We start from the raw sequence: 19,054 nt of genomic DNA, 5'->3' as shown, positions 1-19,054 counted from the left end.
ATCACCCCCCACCCCAGCATTACCTCCTTCCCCACCCTCTTCATTCCAATCACCCCCCACCCCAGCATTACCTCCTTCCCCACCCTCTTCATTCCAATCACCCCCCACCCCAGCATTACCTCCTTCCCCACCCTCTTCATTCCAATCACCCCCCACCCCAGCATTACCTCCTTCCCCACCCTCTTCATTCCAATCACCCCCCACCCCAGCATTACCTCCTTCCCCACCCTCTTCATTCCAATCACCCCCCACCCCAGCATTACCTCCTTCCCCACCCTCTTCATTCCAATCACCCCCCACCCCAGCATTACCTCCTTCCCCACCCTCTTCATTCCAATCACCCCCCACCCCAGCATTACCTCCTTCCCCACCCTCTTCATTCCAATCACCCCCCACCCCAGCATTACCTCCTTCCCCACCCTCTTTATTCCAATCACCCTCCACCCCAGCATTACCTCCTTCCCCACCCTCTTCATTCCAATCACCCCCACCCCAGCATTACCTCCTTCCCCACCCTCTTCATTCCAATCACCCCCCACCCCAGCATTACCTCAACAAGCTGAAGGCCCGGACAGTACCATCCAATGAAGCGCTGAGCACCGCCTGTCCGTTACTGGTGAAGGTCACCGCGGTAATACTGCTGGTGTGATCTGTGAAAGTGACGAAGCAAAAGCCGCTGCTGGTGTCCCAAATTTTAACCTGGAATTAAAAAAAAAAAAAGGAGCACATAAGGGGGCATCACTGTGACGAAACCACTGACAGTACAGGAGGCGCTGATCTCAGACACCACAAGGGGGCATCACTGGGAAGAAACCACTGACTGTACAGGAGTTGCTGATCTCAGACACCACAGGGGGGGCATCACTGGGAAGAAACCACTGTCTGTACAGGAGTTGCTGATCTCAGACACCACAAGGGGGCATCACTGGGAAGAAACCACTGTCTGTACAGGAGTTGCTGATCTCAGATACCACAGGGGGGGCATCACTAGGAAGAAACCACTGACAGTACAGGAGGTGCTGATCTCAGACACCACAAGGGGGCATCACTGGAAAGAAACCACTGACCGTACAGGAGGCGCTGATCTCAGACACCACAAGGGGGCATCACTGGGAAGAAACCACTGACCGTACAGGAGGCGCTGATCTCAGACACCACAAGGGGGCATCACTGGGAAGAAACCACTGACTGTACAGGAGGTGCTGATCTCAGACACCACAAGGGGGCATCACTGGGAAGAAACCACTGACAGTAGAAGAGATGTCCATACCTTGCCATCATCTCCGCCGGTGACGATGTGTTGCCCGTCGGGGGAGTAGCACAGGGACACCATGTTATTGAAGTGACCCTGTTGCTTCAACACGTAGGACTCGCTCTGCCACTCCCACACCAATAACTGGCCCAGGCCTGCAAGACATAAGAGAAAGAATTAACAACACAGTGCACACCATGGGGGAGGGGGAGGGGGGGGGAAATATCACACTACTTACCACTGCTGCCAAATGCAATCCAGTCCCCTGTGCTGTTTATTGTGATGGAGGAAATACTCTGATCTGAGATGCTGCCACAGAAAAAATAAGGAGGGACATATTAGGAGGAGAGGGGGAGCGGGGGCCATGTGTTCTGGTGGAATGGGGAGGACACACAAGGGCAGTGGGTGGAACATGGTGTCCTGGAACAATGGGGGGAGGAGGTGAATGGGTGGGACATGGTATTCTGGTGAAATGGGAGAAGGAGATAGGAGGATGGGTGGGACATGGTACCCTGGTGAAATGGGAGAAGGAGACAGGAGGATGGGTGGGACATGGTATCCTAGTGGAATGGGAAGATGAGACAGGAGGATGGATGGAACAAGGTACCCTGGTGAAAAGGGAAGATGAGACAGAAAGATGGGTGGGACATGGTACCCTGGTGAAAAGGGAGGAGGAGATAGGAGGATGGGTGGGACATGGTACCCTGGTGGAATAGGAAGATGAGACAGGAGGATGGGTGGGACATGGTATTCTGGTGGAATAGAAGGATGAGACAGGAGGATGGGTGGGACATGGTACCCTGGTGAAAAGGGAAGATGAGACAGAAAGATGGGTGGGACATGGTACCCTGGTGAAAAGGGAGGAGGAGATAGGAGGATGGGTGGGACATGGTACCCTGGTGGAATAGGAAGATGAGACAGGAGGATGGGTGGGACATGGTACCCTGGTGAAAAGGGAGGAGGAAATAGGAGGATGGGTGGGACATGGTACCCTGGTGGAATGGGAGGAGGAGATAGGAGGATGGGTGGGACATGGTACCCTGGTGAAAAGGGAGGAGGAGATAGGAGGATGGGTGGGACATGGTACCCTGGTGAAAAGGGAGGAGGAGATAGGAGGATGGGTGGGACATGGTACCCTGGTGGAATGGGAGGAGATAGGATGATGGGTGGGATATGGTAACCAAGTGGAATGGGAAGATGAGACAGGAGGATGGATGGAACATGGTACCCTGGTGAAAAGGGAAGATGAGACAGAAAGATGGGTGGGGACATGGTACCCTGGTGAAAAGGGAGGAGGAGATAGGAGGATGGGTGGGACATGGTACCCTGGTGGAATGGGAGGAGGAGATAGGAGGATGGGTGGGACATGGTACCCTGGTGGAATGGGAGGAGGAGATAGGAGGATGGGTGGGACATGGTACCCTGGTGAAAAGGGAAGATGAGACAGAAAGATGGGTGGGACATGGTACCCTGGTGAAAAGGGAGGAGGAGATAGGAGGATGGGTGGGACATGGTACCCTGGTGAAAAGGGAGGAGGAGATAGGAGGATGGGTGGGACATGGTACCCTGGTGGAATGGGAGGAGGAGATAGGAGGATGGGTGGGACATGGTACCCTGGTGAAAAGGGAGGAGGAGATAGGAGGATGGGTGGGACATGGTACCCTGGTGGAATGGGAGGAGGAGATAGGAGGATGGGTGGGACATGGTACCCTGGTGAAAAGGGAGGAGGAGATAGGAGGATGGGTGGGACATGGTACCCTGGTGGAATGGGAGGAGGAGATAGGAGGATGGGTGGGACATGGTACCCTGGTGGAATGGGAGGAGGAGATAGGAGGATGGGTGGGACATGGTACCCTGGTGGAATGGGAGGAGGAGATAGGAGGATGGGTGGGGACATGGCATCCTGGTGGAAAGTGGAGATGAGACAGTAAATGGGTGGCACATTGTGTCCTGGCAGAACGGGAAGAGGAGAGATAGAAGCCCTTGTAGAATGAGGAAGAAATGCAGAATAGTGGGCTGGGCATAGTGTCCTAGTGAAGAATGAAGTAAAGTCAGAAGAGTGGGAAGGACATGATGTCCTTGGTGGTAGAATGAAGATCAGAGACTGAAGAGAGGGCGGAGCATGATGTTGTCCTGGTGGAATTGGGAAGGAAGACAGGAGAGTGGGTGTGGCATGATGTCCTGGTGGAATATGGAGAGGAGACAGAGTGGGCTGGACACGGTGTCATGGGGTACTTATCTGGTCACAGATACCTGAGTGAGTGGATGAGGCTGATTTCCGGGAGTTCATGGATATGGAAAGCTCCAGAAGAAAAACCGGTGACCAGGAGATTGAGCTTCTTATGGAAGGCGGCGGTGGTGAGCGTGGAGAAATCGCCCTCTTTATTGAAGAAATGCCTGCAGTGAGACAAGAAGATCTCAGATATGACAAGAGAGGAAGGGCAGCCATGCCAGCGATATCTGCATCTTATTCCAGTATCGGGGCAAACAGGTTATTTTTGCCCAAAGCAAAGCAATTCCACTCCCACTCCAGCACAGAAGGGGTGGGGCCTTACCTGATGCTCCTGCTGTAGTGCACTCTCCCAATCTTATCCTCTGAAGCAGGATTGGCTAATCCTCTAATCTCCTCCCCTTTCTCCTCCTCCACGTCTTCAGTCTCAGATGGCTTCTTCTTGGGTGCTCGGGGGAGGAGCTGGGATGGTTCGGTGTCACACTGCCACATACACAGAGCGGCGTCTGCACTGATTGTGTACAGCTGGGGGAGGGGGGGGGGGACACCAGAGGAAACGGTGAGCACACATCTGGAACTTGGAGATCACCTCCAAAAATATACAACACAATAGATCTATTCCCTTCTGGGCTGGCTGGGAGGGGTTGGAGGTTTGCATTATGGTCACTTTTAGGTGGTCTAGGTTAGCATTAGGGTCAGTGTTAGGGGTTTAGGACAGCGCTAAAATCACTGGTAAGGTTAATTTTAGGTTGACCTTAAAAGTCAGCACTAGGGGGGAGCATTAGGTGGTTTAGGCTAGCATTGGTGTTAGAGGGTTAAGGTAAAAGGTAGAGTCAACATTAGGGGATTTCGATTATCGACAGGGCCAAGGGTAGAGGTTTAGATTATCGACAGGGCCAAGGGTAGAGGTTTAGATTATCGACAGGGCCAAGGGTAGAGGTTTAGATTATCGACAGGGCCAAGGGTAGAGGTTTAGATTATCGACAGGGCCAAGGGTAGAGGTTTAGATTATCGACAGGGCCAAGGGTAGAGGTTTAGATTATCGACAGGGCCAAGGGTAGAGGTTTAGATTATCGACAGGGCCAAGGGTAGAGGTTTAGATTATCGACAGGGCCAAGGGTAGAGGTTTAGATTATCGACAGGGCCAAGGGTAGAGGTTTAGATTATCGACAGGGCCAAGGGTAGAGGTTTAGATTATCAACAGGGCCAAGGGTAGAGGTTTAGATTATCCATAAGGCCAAGGGCAGAGGTTTACATTATCCATAGGGCCAAGGGTAGAGGTTTAGATTATCAACAGGGCCAAGGGTAGAGGTTTAGATTATCAACAGGGCCAAGGGTAGAGGTTTAGATCATCAACAGGGCCAAGGGTAGAGGTTTAGATTATCAACAGGGCCAAGGGTAGAGGTTTAGATTATCCATAAGGCCAAGGGCAGAGGTTTACATTATCAATAGGGCCAAGGGCAGAGGTTTAGATTATCAATAGGGCCAAGGGTAGAGGTTTAGATTATCAATAGGGCCAAGGGTAGAGGTTTAGATTATCAATAGGGCCAAGGGTAAAGGTTTAGATTAGCAATAGGATCAGCCTTAGGGGTTTAGATTAGCAACTCCGATAATAAAGTTATAAAAGAAGGGTGTATTTTCCGTATACCGGGACCTCAAGTAACAGTCTAAACAGTAACTGGTCTCGGTCTCACTATAAACATATTACAGTGGGGTTCCTCTTCAGCTAATTTCTGAACCACTTGCAGATTTACTGCGCAAAGTGGCTCAGCTGTGCATAATCACGTAGATCTACGCGATTTCGGCGATGCGCATGCACGCCGCCAGTGCCGTGCTTCCGCTGTGTTTAGACACAGCGGGAGGAGCAGGCTAGACCGCCGCCGGCCTCCTGTGAACTTTGGTAATACTGACAGGAGAGTCGTCTGCTATGTAAACAATGCAAGACGGCTCTCCTGTCAGAGAGGCAGGGAAAGATCGTGGGATTCAGCGAGGCTGAATCACAGATTTCTCTCTGCCTCTGTTAAATCCATCCCCCCACAGTTAGAAAGCACATATAGGGAACACACTTAACACTGATCACCCCCAGTATTAACCCCTTCCCTGCCAGCGTCATTAGTACAGTGACAGTACATATTTTTAGCACTGATTACTGTAGTAATGTCACTGGTCCCCCCAGAAAGTGTCAAAAATGTCAGTTAGGGGTCCAATCAGTCCGCCGCAATGTCGCAGTCCCGAAAAAAAAAAAAAAAAAACCTTTAATTTTTTTTATTGGGAATGTAGATGAAGGTAGAAAATATTGGTGTTATTTCAAAATTGTCGCTCTTTTTTTGTTTGTAGCGCAAAAACAAAAAAACGCTGAGGTGATCAAATACCACCAAAAGAAAGCTCCATTTGTGGGGAAAAAAAATCAATTGTATTTGGGTACAATGTTGCACGACCGCGCAATTGTCAGTTAAAGCAACGCAGTGCCGAATCGCAAAAAAAAAAAAAAATGGCCTGGTCATTAAGGAGGTAAAAACTTCCGGAGCTGAAGTGGTTAAGGGGACATTGCAAATTCTTGATTTGAATGGTGATTGGAGGATTTTTTTATGCCTAATTTTTTTATCGTTTTCTTTGATCGGTGATCCCAATAAAATCTATTTTTAAAGCGGAGTTCCGGCATCAAAAATTTTTTTTCCGATAAAAATACCCCCGGGACAGTCAGGGTTAGTACATTTCAGCAATGATAGCCTCTGAACTGTCCCCGGGTTCACTTACCTTTTAGAAGAAATACTTACCTTGAAAATGTCTTGTCCAGCGCTGCCATCTCAGGTGTGGGCAGCTGAAGTCAGAGCATCCTCTTCGGTGACGTCGGAGTCCCAGAATGCACTGCACCGGCCCCACTCATCACTTACGGTGCAGGCTGGTCATCCCTGCACAGCTTCTGGGCATGCCCGGTCGGGGGGGGGGGGGGGGGATGACAGCCGAGCAGCATCTCAGCTGCATTGGTTGTCATTACAAGACAGCCGACCGTCGGCTATGGACGCCGGTACCGGGGTGATGCCTCTAGCTGCAGACATCACTCTGGTACAGCACTTTCCCGAAATATCGGCAATATCGGTAAATCAAAAGGCCAATTCCGATATATCGGGCAAAGTACATATCGGCCGTCGATATATCGGCTTTGCCGATAATTGGTCGATCTCTAGTATAAACTGCAGGGGGGTTTGGGTCAGCAGTAGGGTCAGCATTAGGGGGTTTGGGTCAGCAGTAGGGTCAACATTAGGGGGTTTGGGTCAGCGGTAAAGCGTTTCATGTTCATAGCTGGAGGAAGCGATATAATTAACAGATCTTCAGTTTACAGAGCTCAATTGCTCAAGCTAAAATCTACACACATGTTGCTTACTCATAGTGCTCTGGGAACCCTAAATAAAATACTCAAATGCAAAATAATAAAAATAAAGTTAGGTTAACATGATGACCCCCAAGCCCATGAGGAATCCCTGCCAAATCTCACATCCAGACTGTCCTCCAGGAAAAAGCAGGAGACAATTGCATCCTTGTGGCCACCGATTGAGTAATATATGAGTTGCTGCCAGCGCTCAGCACCGAACACCCAGGTACTCATGTCCTTACTGCCAACTGCAAAACACCTGGAGGGGCACAAGGAGTTAAATGTTACTGGGAGAACAAGAGGCAGGAAATGAGAAAATTCTATAGAGAGATCTTATGGCCACTTACCGGGAGTCATCCGTCCAATCGATGCACGTCGTCTCATCATACGGACCATAGAACGTTTTATCCAGAGAAAACGCGTTAAATTCTTGTCTCTTCCCCGGAGCGTGGTACATGAGAGCCAGAGAGCCCTTACACACCACAAACTTCCTGCAGGGACAAAGAGGAGATTTTGAGGGCATGAGGACATACACAGAGAGGGAGGAGGGGGAACGCCGGGGGTACGAGGCCACACAGAGAGGGAAGGACGGACGCCGGGGGTACAAGGACACAGAGAGGGAGGAAGGACGCCGGGGGTACAAGGACATGGAGAGGGAGGAAGAAGAGGGACGCCAGGGGTACAAGGACACAGAGAGGGAGGAAGGACGCCGGGGGTACGAGGACACAGAGAGGGAGGAAGAAGAGGGACGCCGGGGGTACAAGGACACGGAGAGGGAGGAAGAAGAGGGACGCCGGGGGTACAAGGACACGGAGAGGGAGGAAGAAGAGGGACGCAGGGGGTACAAGGACACGGAGAGGGAGGAAGAAGAGGGACGCCAGGGGTACAAGGACACAGAGAGGGAGGAAGGACGCCGGGGGTACGAGGACACAGAGAGGGAGGAAGAAGAGGGACGCCGGGGGTACGAGGACACGGAAAGGGAGGAAGAAGAGGGATGCCGGGGGTACAAGGACACGGAGAGGGAGGAAGAAGAGGGACGCCGGGGGTACGAGGACACGGAGAGGGAGGAAGAAGAGGGACGCCAGGGGTACAAGGACACGGAGAGGGAGGAAGAAGAGGGACGCCGGGGGTACGAGGACACGGAGAGGGAGGAAGAAGAGGGACGCCGGGGGTACGAGGACACGGAGAGGGAGGAAGAAGAGGGACGCCGGGGGTACAAGGACATGGAGAGGGAGGAAGAAGAGGGACGCCAGGGGTACAAGGACACAGAGAGGGAGGAAGGACGCCGGGGGTACGAGGACACAGAGAGGGAGGAAGAAGAGGGACGCCGGGGGTACGAGGACACAGAGAGGGAGGAAGAAGAGGGACGCCGGGGGTACAAGGACACGGAGAGGGAGGAAGAAGAGGGACGCCAGGGGTACAAGGACACAGAGAGGGAGGAAGGACGCCGGGGGTACGAGGACACAGAGAGGGAGGAAGAAGAGGGACGCCGGGGGTACGAGGACACGGAAAGGGAGGAAGAAGAGGGATGCCGGGGGTACAAGGACACGGAGAGGGAGGAAGAAGAGGGACGCCGGGGGTACGAGGACACGGAGAGGGAGGAAGAAGAGGGACGCCGGGGGTACGAGGACACGGAGAGGGAGGAAGAAGAGGGACGCCAGGGGTACAAGGACACAGAGAGGGAGGAAGGACGCCGGGTGTACGAGGACACAGAGAGGGAGGAAGGACGCCGGGGGTACGAGGACACAGAGAGGGAGGAAGAAGAGGGACGCCAGGGGTACGAGGACACAGAGAGGGAGGAAGGACGCCGGGGGTACGAGGACACAGAGAGGGAGGAAGAAGAGGGACGCCGGGGGTACAAGGACACGGAGAGGGAGGAAGAAGAGGGACGCCAGGGGTACAAGGACACGGAGAGGGAGGAAGAAGAGGGACGCCAGGGGTACAAGGACACAGAGAGGGAGGAAGAAGAGGGACACCAGGGATATGAGGACACAGAGAGGGAGGAAGAAGAGGGACGCCGGGGGTACGAGGACACGAAGATGGAGGAAGAAGAGGGACGCCGGGGGTACGAGGACACAGAGAGGGAGGAAGAAGAGGGACGCGTGGGGTACAAGGACACAGAGAGGGAGAAGAGGAAGGACGCTTGGGGTACAAGGACACAGGGAGGGAGGGAGGGAGGAAGGAAGGACGCCGGGGGTACGAGGACACAGAGAGGGAGGAAGAAGAGGGACGCCGGGGGTACGAGGACACCGAGAGGGAGGAAGGACGCCGGGGGTACGAGGACACAGAGAGGGAGGAAGGACGCCGGGGGTACGAGGACACAGAGAGGGAGGAAGGACGCCGGGGGTACGAGGACACAGAGAGGGAGGAAGGACGCCGGGGGTACGAGGACACAGAGAGGGAGGAAGGACGCCGGGGGTACGAGGACACAGAGAGGGAGGAAGGACGCCGGGGGTACGAGGACACAGAGAGGGAGGAAGAAGAGGGACGCCGGGGGTACGAGGACACAGAGAGGGAGGAAGGACGCCGGGGGTACGAAGGACACAGAGAGGGAGGAAGAAGAGGGACGCCGGGGGTACGAGGACACGGAAAGGGAGGAAGAAGAGGGACGCCGGGGGTACAAGGACACGGAGAGGGAGGAAGAAGAGGGACGCCGGGGGTACGAGGACACAGAGAGGGAGGAAGGAAGCCGGGGGTACGAAGGACACAGAGAGGGAGGAAGGACGCCGGGGGTACGAGGACACAGAGAGGGAGGAAGAAGAGGGACGCCGGGGGTACGAGGACACGGAAAGGGAGGAAGAAGAGGGACGCCGGAGGTACAAGGACACGGAGAGGGAGGAAGAAGAGGGACGCCGGGGGTACAAGGACACGGAGAGGGAGGAAGAAGAGGGACGCCGGGGGTACGAGGACACGGAGAGGGAGGAAGAAGAGGGACGCCGGGGGTACGAGGACACGGAGAGGGAGGAAGAAGAGGGACGCCGGGGGTACGAGGACACAGAGAGGGAGGAAGAAGAGGGACGCCGGGGGTACAAGGACATGGAGAGGGAGGAAGAAGAGGGACGCCAAGGGTACAAGGACACAGAGAGGGAGGAAGGACGCCGGGGGTACGAGGACACAGAGAGGGAGGAAGAAGAGGGACGCCAGGGGTACGAGGACACAGAGAGGGAGGAAGGATGCCGGGGGTACGAGGACACAGAGAGGGAGGAAGAAGAGGGACGCCGGGGGTACAAGGACACGGAGAGGGAGGAAGAAGAGGGACGCCAGGGGTACAAGGACACAGAGAGGGAGGAAGAAGAGGGACACCAGGGATATGAGGACACAGAGAGGGAGGAAGAAGAGGGACGCCGGGGGTACAAGGACACGGAGAGGGAGGAAGAAGAGGGACGCCAGGGGTACGAGGACACAGAGATGGAGGAAGAAGAGGGACGCCGGGGGTACAAGGACACAGAGAGGGAGGAAGAAGAGGGACGCGTGGGGTACAAGGACACAGAGAGGGAGAAGAGGAAGGACGCTTGGGGTACAAGGACACAGAGAGAGAGGGAGGGAGGGAGGAAGGAAGGACGCTGGGGGTACGAGGACACAGAGAGGGAGGGAGGGAGGGAGGACGCCGGGGGTACGAGGACACAGAGAGGGAGGAAGAAGAGGGACGCCGGGGGTACAAGGACACAGAGAGGGAGAAGAGGAAGGATGTTGGGGTACAAGGACACAGACAGGAAGGAGGAAGAGGGACGCCGGGGGTACAAGGACACAGAGAGGGAGGGAGGGAGGGAAGCTGGGGATGTGAGGACAATGGAGAAGGAGGAGGGAAGCTGGGGATGTGAGGAGAAGGAGGAGGAAGCACACATTTGGGATCTGGAGAGGCACACAGAAGTCAGGAAGAGTTCAGGCTCTCCCGGCTCACCTGCCATCCGGAGAGAAGCTGATGCTGTGGACCGGCTGCTGGAAATTGAAGTTATTGAGGACAGACTTTGTGATGAGACTGATGAGGAGTGCAGAGCCCACTGTGGAGAGATCAGAGAGGGAGGTGATTGGGGGGGAGGGGTAATAAACTGAGATTAGGATTATGAGGAGGACAAGATATTGAAATTACCTTCATCTACCAAGATTGCCAGAGATCCGTCCGGTGAGAGGGCCACACAGGAGATGTTACAGCGGGTGGCCAGAGGGAGAGTCTCTCCATTATTACTGGGGAGAGATAGGAAATCCATTATTAGTTACCAACACCCTCGCCCATCACACAACCAAAAAAGGACACACCCACTGCTGACAGCAGCACCATCAGCCCTAAGACACGCCCCCAGCCATACACGGTGCTGCCATCCCTATATAGACCCTCCACCGCGGAACTTACTTCTTGAGGTGGAAGACACTCAGGCGGTTGCCCACCGGGCTGAGGAGAGAACTGCCATCCGGGGTGAAGGTGAGATTCCCGCGGCGGTAGAAGGTGCCCAGCAAGTTACTGAACTGCAGAGAGAGAGAATAATGCTTAGATTGCTGGGGAGTGATGAGGGGGCGGGGCTACACAACAGACTCCACCTACATAGGAAGATACATGACTTAATCCCGGGACAATCCCAGAATTCCGAACTCTGCCTATGTATGGGGGAGGAGTAGGGGAGGTGTATATACAATGTGTAGGGGAGGTGTATATACAGTGTATGGGGGAGGAGTATATACAATGTAACAGTTCAGGTTGGGCCCATTAGTACCATTTGAGCATGGTATAAACCCCACCCCCTCCCTGAGTATTGTTGCTGACCATGTCCATCTTCTGATGGCTCCTTCCAGCAGGATAATGCACCATGTCACAAAGCTCCAATCATCTCACCACTGGTTTCTTCACCATGACAATGAGGTCCCTGTCCTCCAATGGCCTCCACACTCCCCACATCTCATCCAATAGAGACCCTTTGCAGACATCCCTAGTCTCCCGCCTTTGGCCGGCGGCTCATGGAAGTGCCGTGCGATCTCCCGGTTGCTGCGGGAGACTCTGGATGTCTGCAGTCAGTGACAGAGCCGCTGCTTCCTGTATAGTTCTGGATCCGTCACAGGAGGAGTGATATGAATGCACCCCTCCCCCGCCTGTGATAGGAGCCATACAGGAAGCAGCGGCTCTGCTCTCCACTGCAGCCGCTGCTTCCTCCAGCAGTACCCAACGTCATGGCCAGCATTACCCACCAGCAGTGCCAGCAGTCTGCAAAATAAGTAGTAAAGGTCTGTGCATTAGAGTGTGTAAATTGTTGCAATATGTTTAATACCGAGATGTGTTTTGTCATAGTATGTCATGTCCTTGTACATACATGTATGTAGGGCTGGGCGATATGGCTGAAAACTGTATCACGATATCAGTGTTTCATATCGGTCGATATCGATAATTATTGATATTTTTTATTACCCATTTAAAATAAGGACCAGGAGAAAAATGTTACATTTAAACATTTTTATTTTAAACTTAACCTTCCTCTGATCACAATCCCCTCAGTTCTTAAGACAATAAAATGTCAACACAACCATACTTGCTTCGCGTCCTCTGTTTGCTTCCGAGGAAGAAGAAAAACTGAAAACAGAAGTATGCAGCGCTTGATGGAAAACACAAAAACAGGCAATCACTGATATATATATATAGATGAATTTCCACAATGTATCAGAGTGTACTGAAAAAACAGTAGAAGGAGAGTCCGTGGAGAGGAAAAAGTCCAATAAGAAGCTCAGGTGATAAGTTGAAAAGATGTGACCTCCACATCCAGGTAAAATCCTGCGGGGATCTCTGAATGGATGGTGCAGTAGCTGCAGCCCGGTCTCCTGCGATGTAAAACAGGAGGACACTACAGGGTATACACAGGGCGGACGATCACCGGTCCCCTACCGGTTTCGTCAAAGCGTGACGTCATCAGGGGGCGTGGTTCAGGACCGCCGATCACCCCATTAAATGGCTGCAAGAGTCGGAAAGGGAGGAGCGGCGTCTGATCCAGCCAATCACCTCCCCCACCGCTAGCGCCAACCGCACATTGCTAAGGACAGAGGAAGCGTACCTCGGATGAACCGGAAATGAATCCAGGACCAATTGAAAAACGCCTCCAAAGTCCCAATGAAAATCAATCAGTACCTAACCGCTATCCAATCATAGCCTCCGAGCAAGTAGGCGGCAACTTCCAACTGTAAAAAAAAGAGAAAAAGCAGGAGGAATAGAAGCCGACTTGCAGAGCTATGAGTGAGACTGCTTAAGGAAAAATATCGAACATTTTATCGAACAATTTTTTTATTGATATCGATCACGTGTCTATTGCGATACATATCGTTATCGTTTTATCGCCCAGCCCTACATGTATGAATAAGGACATTTTCTGTCAGCCTAAGTCGTATGTGTTATGTGCTGTGTTCCTGACTCCTCCCACCATCACCACCTCAAATCACTGAAGTGGTTAGAGTGTTCCTTTAATATCTCTCAGAAGAAGTGATCCTCTGTATACTGATTCCATTTCATCATCCTCTAGTTGTGTTTAATTTGGGGGGGAGGGGTATTTGTCAGTGCAGAGTGCCATCTCCCTGAAATTAGTTTTTGCAGGTTGGGATTTCTGTCTTTGGGATGTGGTGGAACGGGAGATTGGCATCATGGATGTGCAGCCAACAAATCTGTAGCAACTCCGTGATGCTATCATGTCACTATGGAGGAAAATCTCTGAGGAACGTTTCCACACCTTGTTGTATCTCTGCCACCAAGAATGAAGGCAAAACGGGGTCCAACCCGCTACTAGCAAAGGGGACCTAATAACGTGTCCAATATTTATATATATATATAGTGTATTGCTGTGTATGGATATATAGTGTATATAAGTATTGGTGTGTATATGGAGATATAGATATATAGCGGGGTGTATATAGATATATATTGGTGTGTATAGATAAGTATTGGTGTATATATAGATATGTATTGCTGTGTATATAGATATATAGCGGGGTGTATATAGATATATAGCGGGGTGTATATAGAGAAGTATTGGTGTGTATATAGATATATATTGGGGTGTATATAGATACATATTGGGGTGTATATAGATAAGTATTGGTGTATATATAGATATGTATCGCTGTGTATATAGATATATAGCGGGGTGTATATAGAGAAGTATTGGTGTGTATATAGATATATATTGGGGTGTATATAGATACATATTGGGGTGTATATAGATATATAGCGGGGTGTATGGAGATATAGATACATATTGGGGTGTATATAGATAAGTATTGGTGTATATATAGATATGTATCGCTGTGTATATAGATATATAGCGGGGTGTATATAGAGAAGTATTGGTGTATATAGATATATATCGGGTTGCTCTCACCTTGTATGAATATTTCATCCTCTCGGTTTCTCTCCCATGTGTACGTCGCGTGCGCCTTCTTCTGGTTTCCGGTGTTTCTGTAGCACACTTCCGCCCAGACCGCCGCCATCTTTCCGGAGATCATTGAGGACTTCTACAATATGGCCGCTCCCTGCGTTTCGTCAATCGAGCGCTGGAGGTAGGGGGCGGGCAGTGTAAGGGGCGGAGCGTGCTGTGTAGAGCGGACTGCGCTGGCCATAACACTTCCGGCGGAAGTAACAATTGCAGTGACTTGTAGGTCCCACTAATCTAGGGGGAGATTCTGACTTTTGTGGGGGGTGGGACAGTAAGTAATCTATAGGTGTTCTGTGATTGGGAGAGGGTGATATCCCTAGGTGTAATCTGATTGGAGGGGGGTAATCTATAGGTGTACTGTGATTGGAGGGGCAATCTATAGGTGTAATCTGATTGGAGGGGGGTAATCTATAGGTGTACTGTGATTGGAGGGGCAATCTATAGGTGTAATCTGATTGGAGGGGGGTAATCTATAGGTGTACTGTGATTGGAGGGGTAATCTATAGGTGTAATCTGATTGGAGGGATAATCTATGGGTGTACTCTGGGGGGTTCTGTTTTGTTTTTTAATAGGTGCACTATTCTTATCGGGGGGAGGGGATCTATAGGTGCGCTCTGCTTGAGTGTAAGTGATCTATAAGTGCACCTGGAGGGGGTTAATCTATAGGTGTGCTCTTATTTGAGGAACATCTATAGGTGCGCTCTGATTGGGGGATCTATAGGTGCACTCTGATTGGGGGATCTATAGGTGCACTCTGATTGGGAGGATCTATAGGTGCACTCTGGGGGATCTATCGGTGCACTCCGATTGGGGGAGATCTATAGGTGCACTCCGATTGGGGGAGATCTATAGGTGCACTCTGGGGGATCTATCGGTGCACTCCGATTGGGGGAGATCTATAGGTGCACTCCGATTGGGGGATCTATAGGTGCACTCTGATTGGGGGAGATCTATAGGTGCACTCTGGTTGGGAGGATCTATAGGTGCACTCTGGTTGGGAGGATCTATAGGTGCACTCTGGGGGGGATCTATAGGTACACTCTGGGGGGGATCTATAGGTACACTCTGGGGGGATCTATAGGTACACTCTGGTTGGGGGGATCTATAGGTGCACTCTGGTTGGGGGGATCTATAGGTGCACTCTGGTTGGGGGGATCTATAGGTGCACTCTGTGGGGGGGGAGGTCTATAGGTGCACTCTGGGGGGATCTATAGGTGCACTCTGGGGGGGAGGTCTATAGGTGCACTCTGGGGGGGGATCTATAGGTGCACTCTGGGGGGATCTATAGGTGCACTCTGGGGGGGGAATCTATGGGTGCACTCTGGGGGGATCTATAGGTGCACTCTGATTGGGGGTGTAATCTATAAGTGCACTCAGATGAGGGTAGGTAATATACGGGGTATCTGATTGGGTTTCCTGGTTTCTGCAGGGACTTTGATGAGGACAGGTGATGTTATGAGTTCCTCTGATTGGAGTTCCTGGTGGGTGGGAACATCTGATGGAAGCCGGTTCGGTGGATGTGATTGGTCTTCTTAGTTTTAATACAGAATGATTTTTTTTCCATACAAATAGAAGAAGTGTAAAGCTATCTAAGTTGAAAGTGTCCTCATGTTTCATGTGCCCCCCCCCCCGGTGTAGGGGGAACAATGTACCCCTCACATACCCCCCCTCCCCCCCCCCCAGTGCTGTGTGTGAGGCGGAAGGTGTGCACACCTGACAGGTCCTGTGCCCGCCCTCCGCTGATGTCACCTCCCAGGTATAACATGGAGTCCCCATCCTGCCAGAGGAGGTCAGAGAGCCACACCGCTTCATTGTAATATGGAAGAGTCACTTCCTATACTCCTCCCATTATGCCTGTGCTGGCCCAGCTCCTCTACTTATTCAGCTGATGCAGTCACAGAAATGCACCACTTACAGTATTACCGCTTCCCCCAGCAGGTGTCGTCCTCTGGGTAATACCCCCCCCCCCCTCCCACCACACCTCCCCTAGGTGGAATAAGGATTCTCTTATATGTAAGGACACAATGACTTCCTCTCATCACCCGGCAATGTCTCCTCTGCCACGCCCCATGTTGGAGGCGGAGCCTCTGTCCTCACAATATAGGACTGTTGGTCCTTCATTGTAAGTGATGACATCAGAGAGCCCGTGACAAATCCGAAGTGTGAAGGGATGTGGGGGGTAGAGTGGGGGACAGGGAATGCAGGATGAGAAATGAGGATTGATAATATGAGGAATAGAGCAGCAGACACGGGTGACACCCAATTCCCACTGACACCAATGATGGGGCACTATTCCTCCCACTGACACCAATGATGGGGCACTATTCCTCCCACTGACACCAATGATGGGGCACTATTCCTCCCACTGACACCAATGATGGGGCACTATTCCTCCCACTGACACCAATGATGGGGCACCATTCCTCCCACTGACACCAATGATGGGGCACTATTCCTCCCACTGACACCAATGATGGGGCACTATTCCTCCCACTGACACCAATGATGGGGCACTATTCCTCCCACTGACACCAATGATGGGGCACCATTCCTCCCACTGACACCAATGATGGGGCACTATTCCTTCCACTGACACCAATGATGGGACACTATTCCTCCTACTGATACCAATGATGGGGCACTATTCCTCCCACTGATACCACTGATGGGACACTATTCCTCCCACTGACACCAATGATGGGACACTATTCCTCCCACTGACACCAATGATGGGGCACTATTCCTCCCACTGACACCACTGATGGGACACTATTCCTCCCACTGACACCACTGATGGGACACCATTTCTCCCACTGACACCAATGATGGGACACTATTCCTCCCACTGACACCACTGATGGGACACCATTTCTCCCACTGACACCACTGATGGGACACTATTTCTCCCACTGACACCAATGATGGGACACTATTTCTCCCACTGACACCACTGATGGGACACTATTTCTCCCACTGACACCACTGATGGGACACTATTTCTCCCACTGACACCACTGATGGGACACTATTTCTCCCACTGACACCACTGATGGGACACTATTCCTCCCACTGACACCACTGATGGGACACTATTCCTCCCACTGACACCAATGATGGGGTACTATTCCTCCCACTGACACCAATGATGGGACACTATTTCTCCCACTGACACCACTGATGGGACACTATTCCTCCCACTGACACCAATGATGGGGTACTATTCCTCTCACTGACACCACTGATGGGACACTATTCCTCCCACTGACACCAATGATGGGACACTATTCCTCCCACTGACACCACTGATGGGGTACTACTCCTCCCACTGACACCAATGATGGGGCACTATTCCTCCCACTGACACCACTGATGGGACACTATTTCTCCCACTGACACCAATGATGGGACACTATTTCTCCCACTGACACCACTGATGGGACACTATTTCTCCCACTGACACCACTGATGGGACACTATTTCTCCCACTGACACCACTGATGGGACACTATTCCTCCCACTGACACCAATGATGGGGTACTATTCCTCCCACTGACACCAATGATGGGGTACTATTCCTCTCACTGACACCACTGATGGGACACTATTTCTCCCACTGACACCACTGATGGGGCACTATTCCTCCCACTGACACCACTGATGGGACACTATTCCTCCCACTGACATCAATGATGGGACACTATTTCTCCCACTGACACCAATGATGGGGCACTATTCCTCCCACTGACACCAATGATGGGGTACTATTCCTCCCACTGACACCAATGATGGGACACTATTCCTCCCACTGACACCAATGATGGGACACTATTCCTCCCAGTGACACCAATGATGGGGTACTATTCCTCCCACTGACACCAATGATGGGACACTATTCCTCCCACTGACACCAATGATGGGACACCATTTCTCCCACTGACACCACTGATGGGACACTATTCCTCCCACTGACACCACTGATGGGGCACTATTCCTTCCACTGACACCACTGATGGGACACTATTCCTCCCACTGACACCACTGATGGGACACTATTTCTCCCACTGACACCAATGATGGGACACTATTCCTCCCACTGACACCACTGATGGGGTACTACTCCTCCCACTGACACCAATGATGGGGCACTATTCCTCCCACTGACACCACTGATGGGACACTATTTCTCCCACTGACACCAATGATGGGACACTATTCCTCCCACTGACACCACTGATGGGACACCATTTCTCCCACTGACACCACTGATGGGACACTATTTCTCCCACTGACACCACTGATGGGACACTATTTCTCCCACTGACACCACTGATGGGACACTATTTCTCCCACTGACACCACTGATGGGACACTATTCCTCCCACTGACACCAATGATGGGACACTATTCCTCCCACTGACACCACTGATGGGGTACTACTCCTCCCACTGACACCAATGATGGGGCACTATTCCTCCCACTGACACCACTGATGGGACACTATTTCTCCCACTGACACCAATGATGGGACACTATTTCTCCCACTGACACCACTGATGGGACACTATTTCTCCCACTGACACCACTGATGGGACACTATTTCTCCCACTGACACCACTGATGGGACACTATTCCTCCCACTGACACCAATGATGGGGTACTATTCCTCCCACTGACACCAATGATGGGACACTATTTCTCCCACTGACACCACTGATGGGACACTATTTCTCCCACTGACACCAATGATGGGACACTATTCCTCCCACTGACACCAATGATGGGACACTATTCCTCCCACT

General features: G+C 51.9%; 1 protein-coding gene across 1 annotated transcript in view; it reads right to left on the bottom strand.

The window, feature by feature from the left end:
• The window catches only part of LOC309556218 (periodic tryptophan protein 2 homolog), a 36,681-nt gene extending 22,369 nt beyond the window's left edge, over positions 1–14,312 (bottom strand). Inside the window, exons 1-11 of the mRNA XM_082258620.1 lie at positions 14,202–14,312; positions 11,207–11,319; positions 10,946–11,040; positions 10,757–10,856; positions 7,203–7,346; positions 6,979–7,114; positions 3,808–4,007; positions 3,506–3,649; positions 1,491–1,561; positions 1,271–1,407; positions 551–699 (exon numbers count right to left, since the gene is read on the bottom strand). Of these exons, the coding sequence (XP_082114746.1) occupies positions 551–699; positions 1,271–1,407; positions 1,491–1,561; positions 3,506–3,649; positions 3,808–4,007; positions 6,979–7,114; positions 7,203–7,346; positions 10,757–10,856; positions 10,946–11,040; positions 11,207–11,319; positions 14,202–14,219 (1,307 nt within the window). The 5' untranslated portion in view covers positions 14,220–14,312. The remainder of the gene's footprint in view (positions 1–550; positions 700–1,270; positions 1,408–1,490; positions 1,562–3,505; positions 3,650–3,807; positions 4,008–6,978; positions 7,115–7,202; positions 7,347–10,756; positions 10,857–10,945; positions 11,041–11,206; positions 11,320–14,201) is intronic.
• Positions 14,313–19,054: the final 4,742 nt, after the last annotated feature.

This window comes from Pelophylax lessonae (assembly GCF_965119305.1).
Source record: "Pelophylax lessonae genome assembly, chromosome: 5".
NCBI lineage: Eukaryota > Metazoa > Chordata > Amphibia > Anura > Ranidae > Pelophylax > Pelophylax lessonae.
This window is presented reverse-complemented; position numbering and strand designations above follow the sequence as displayed.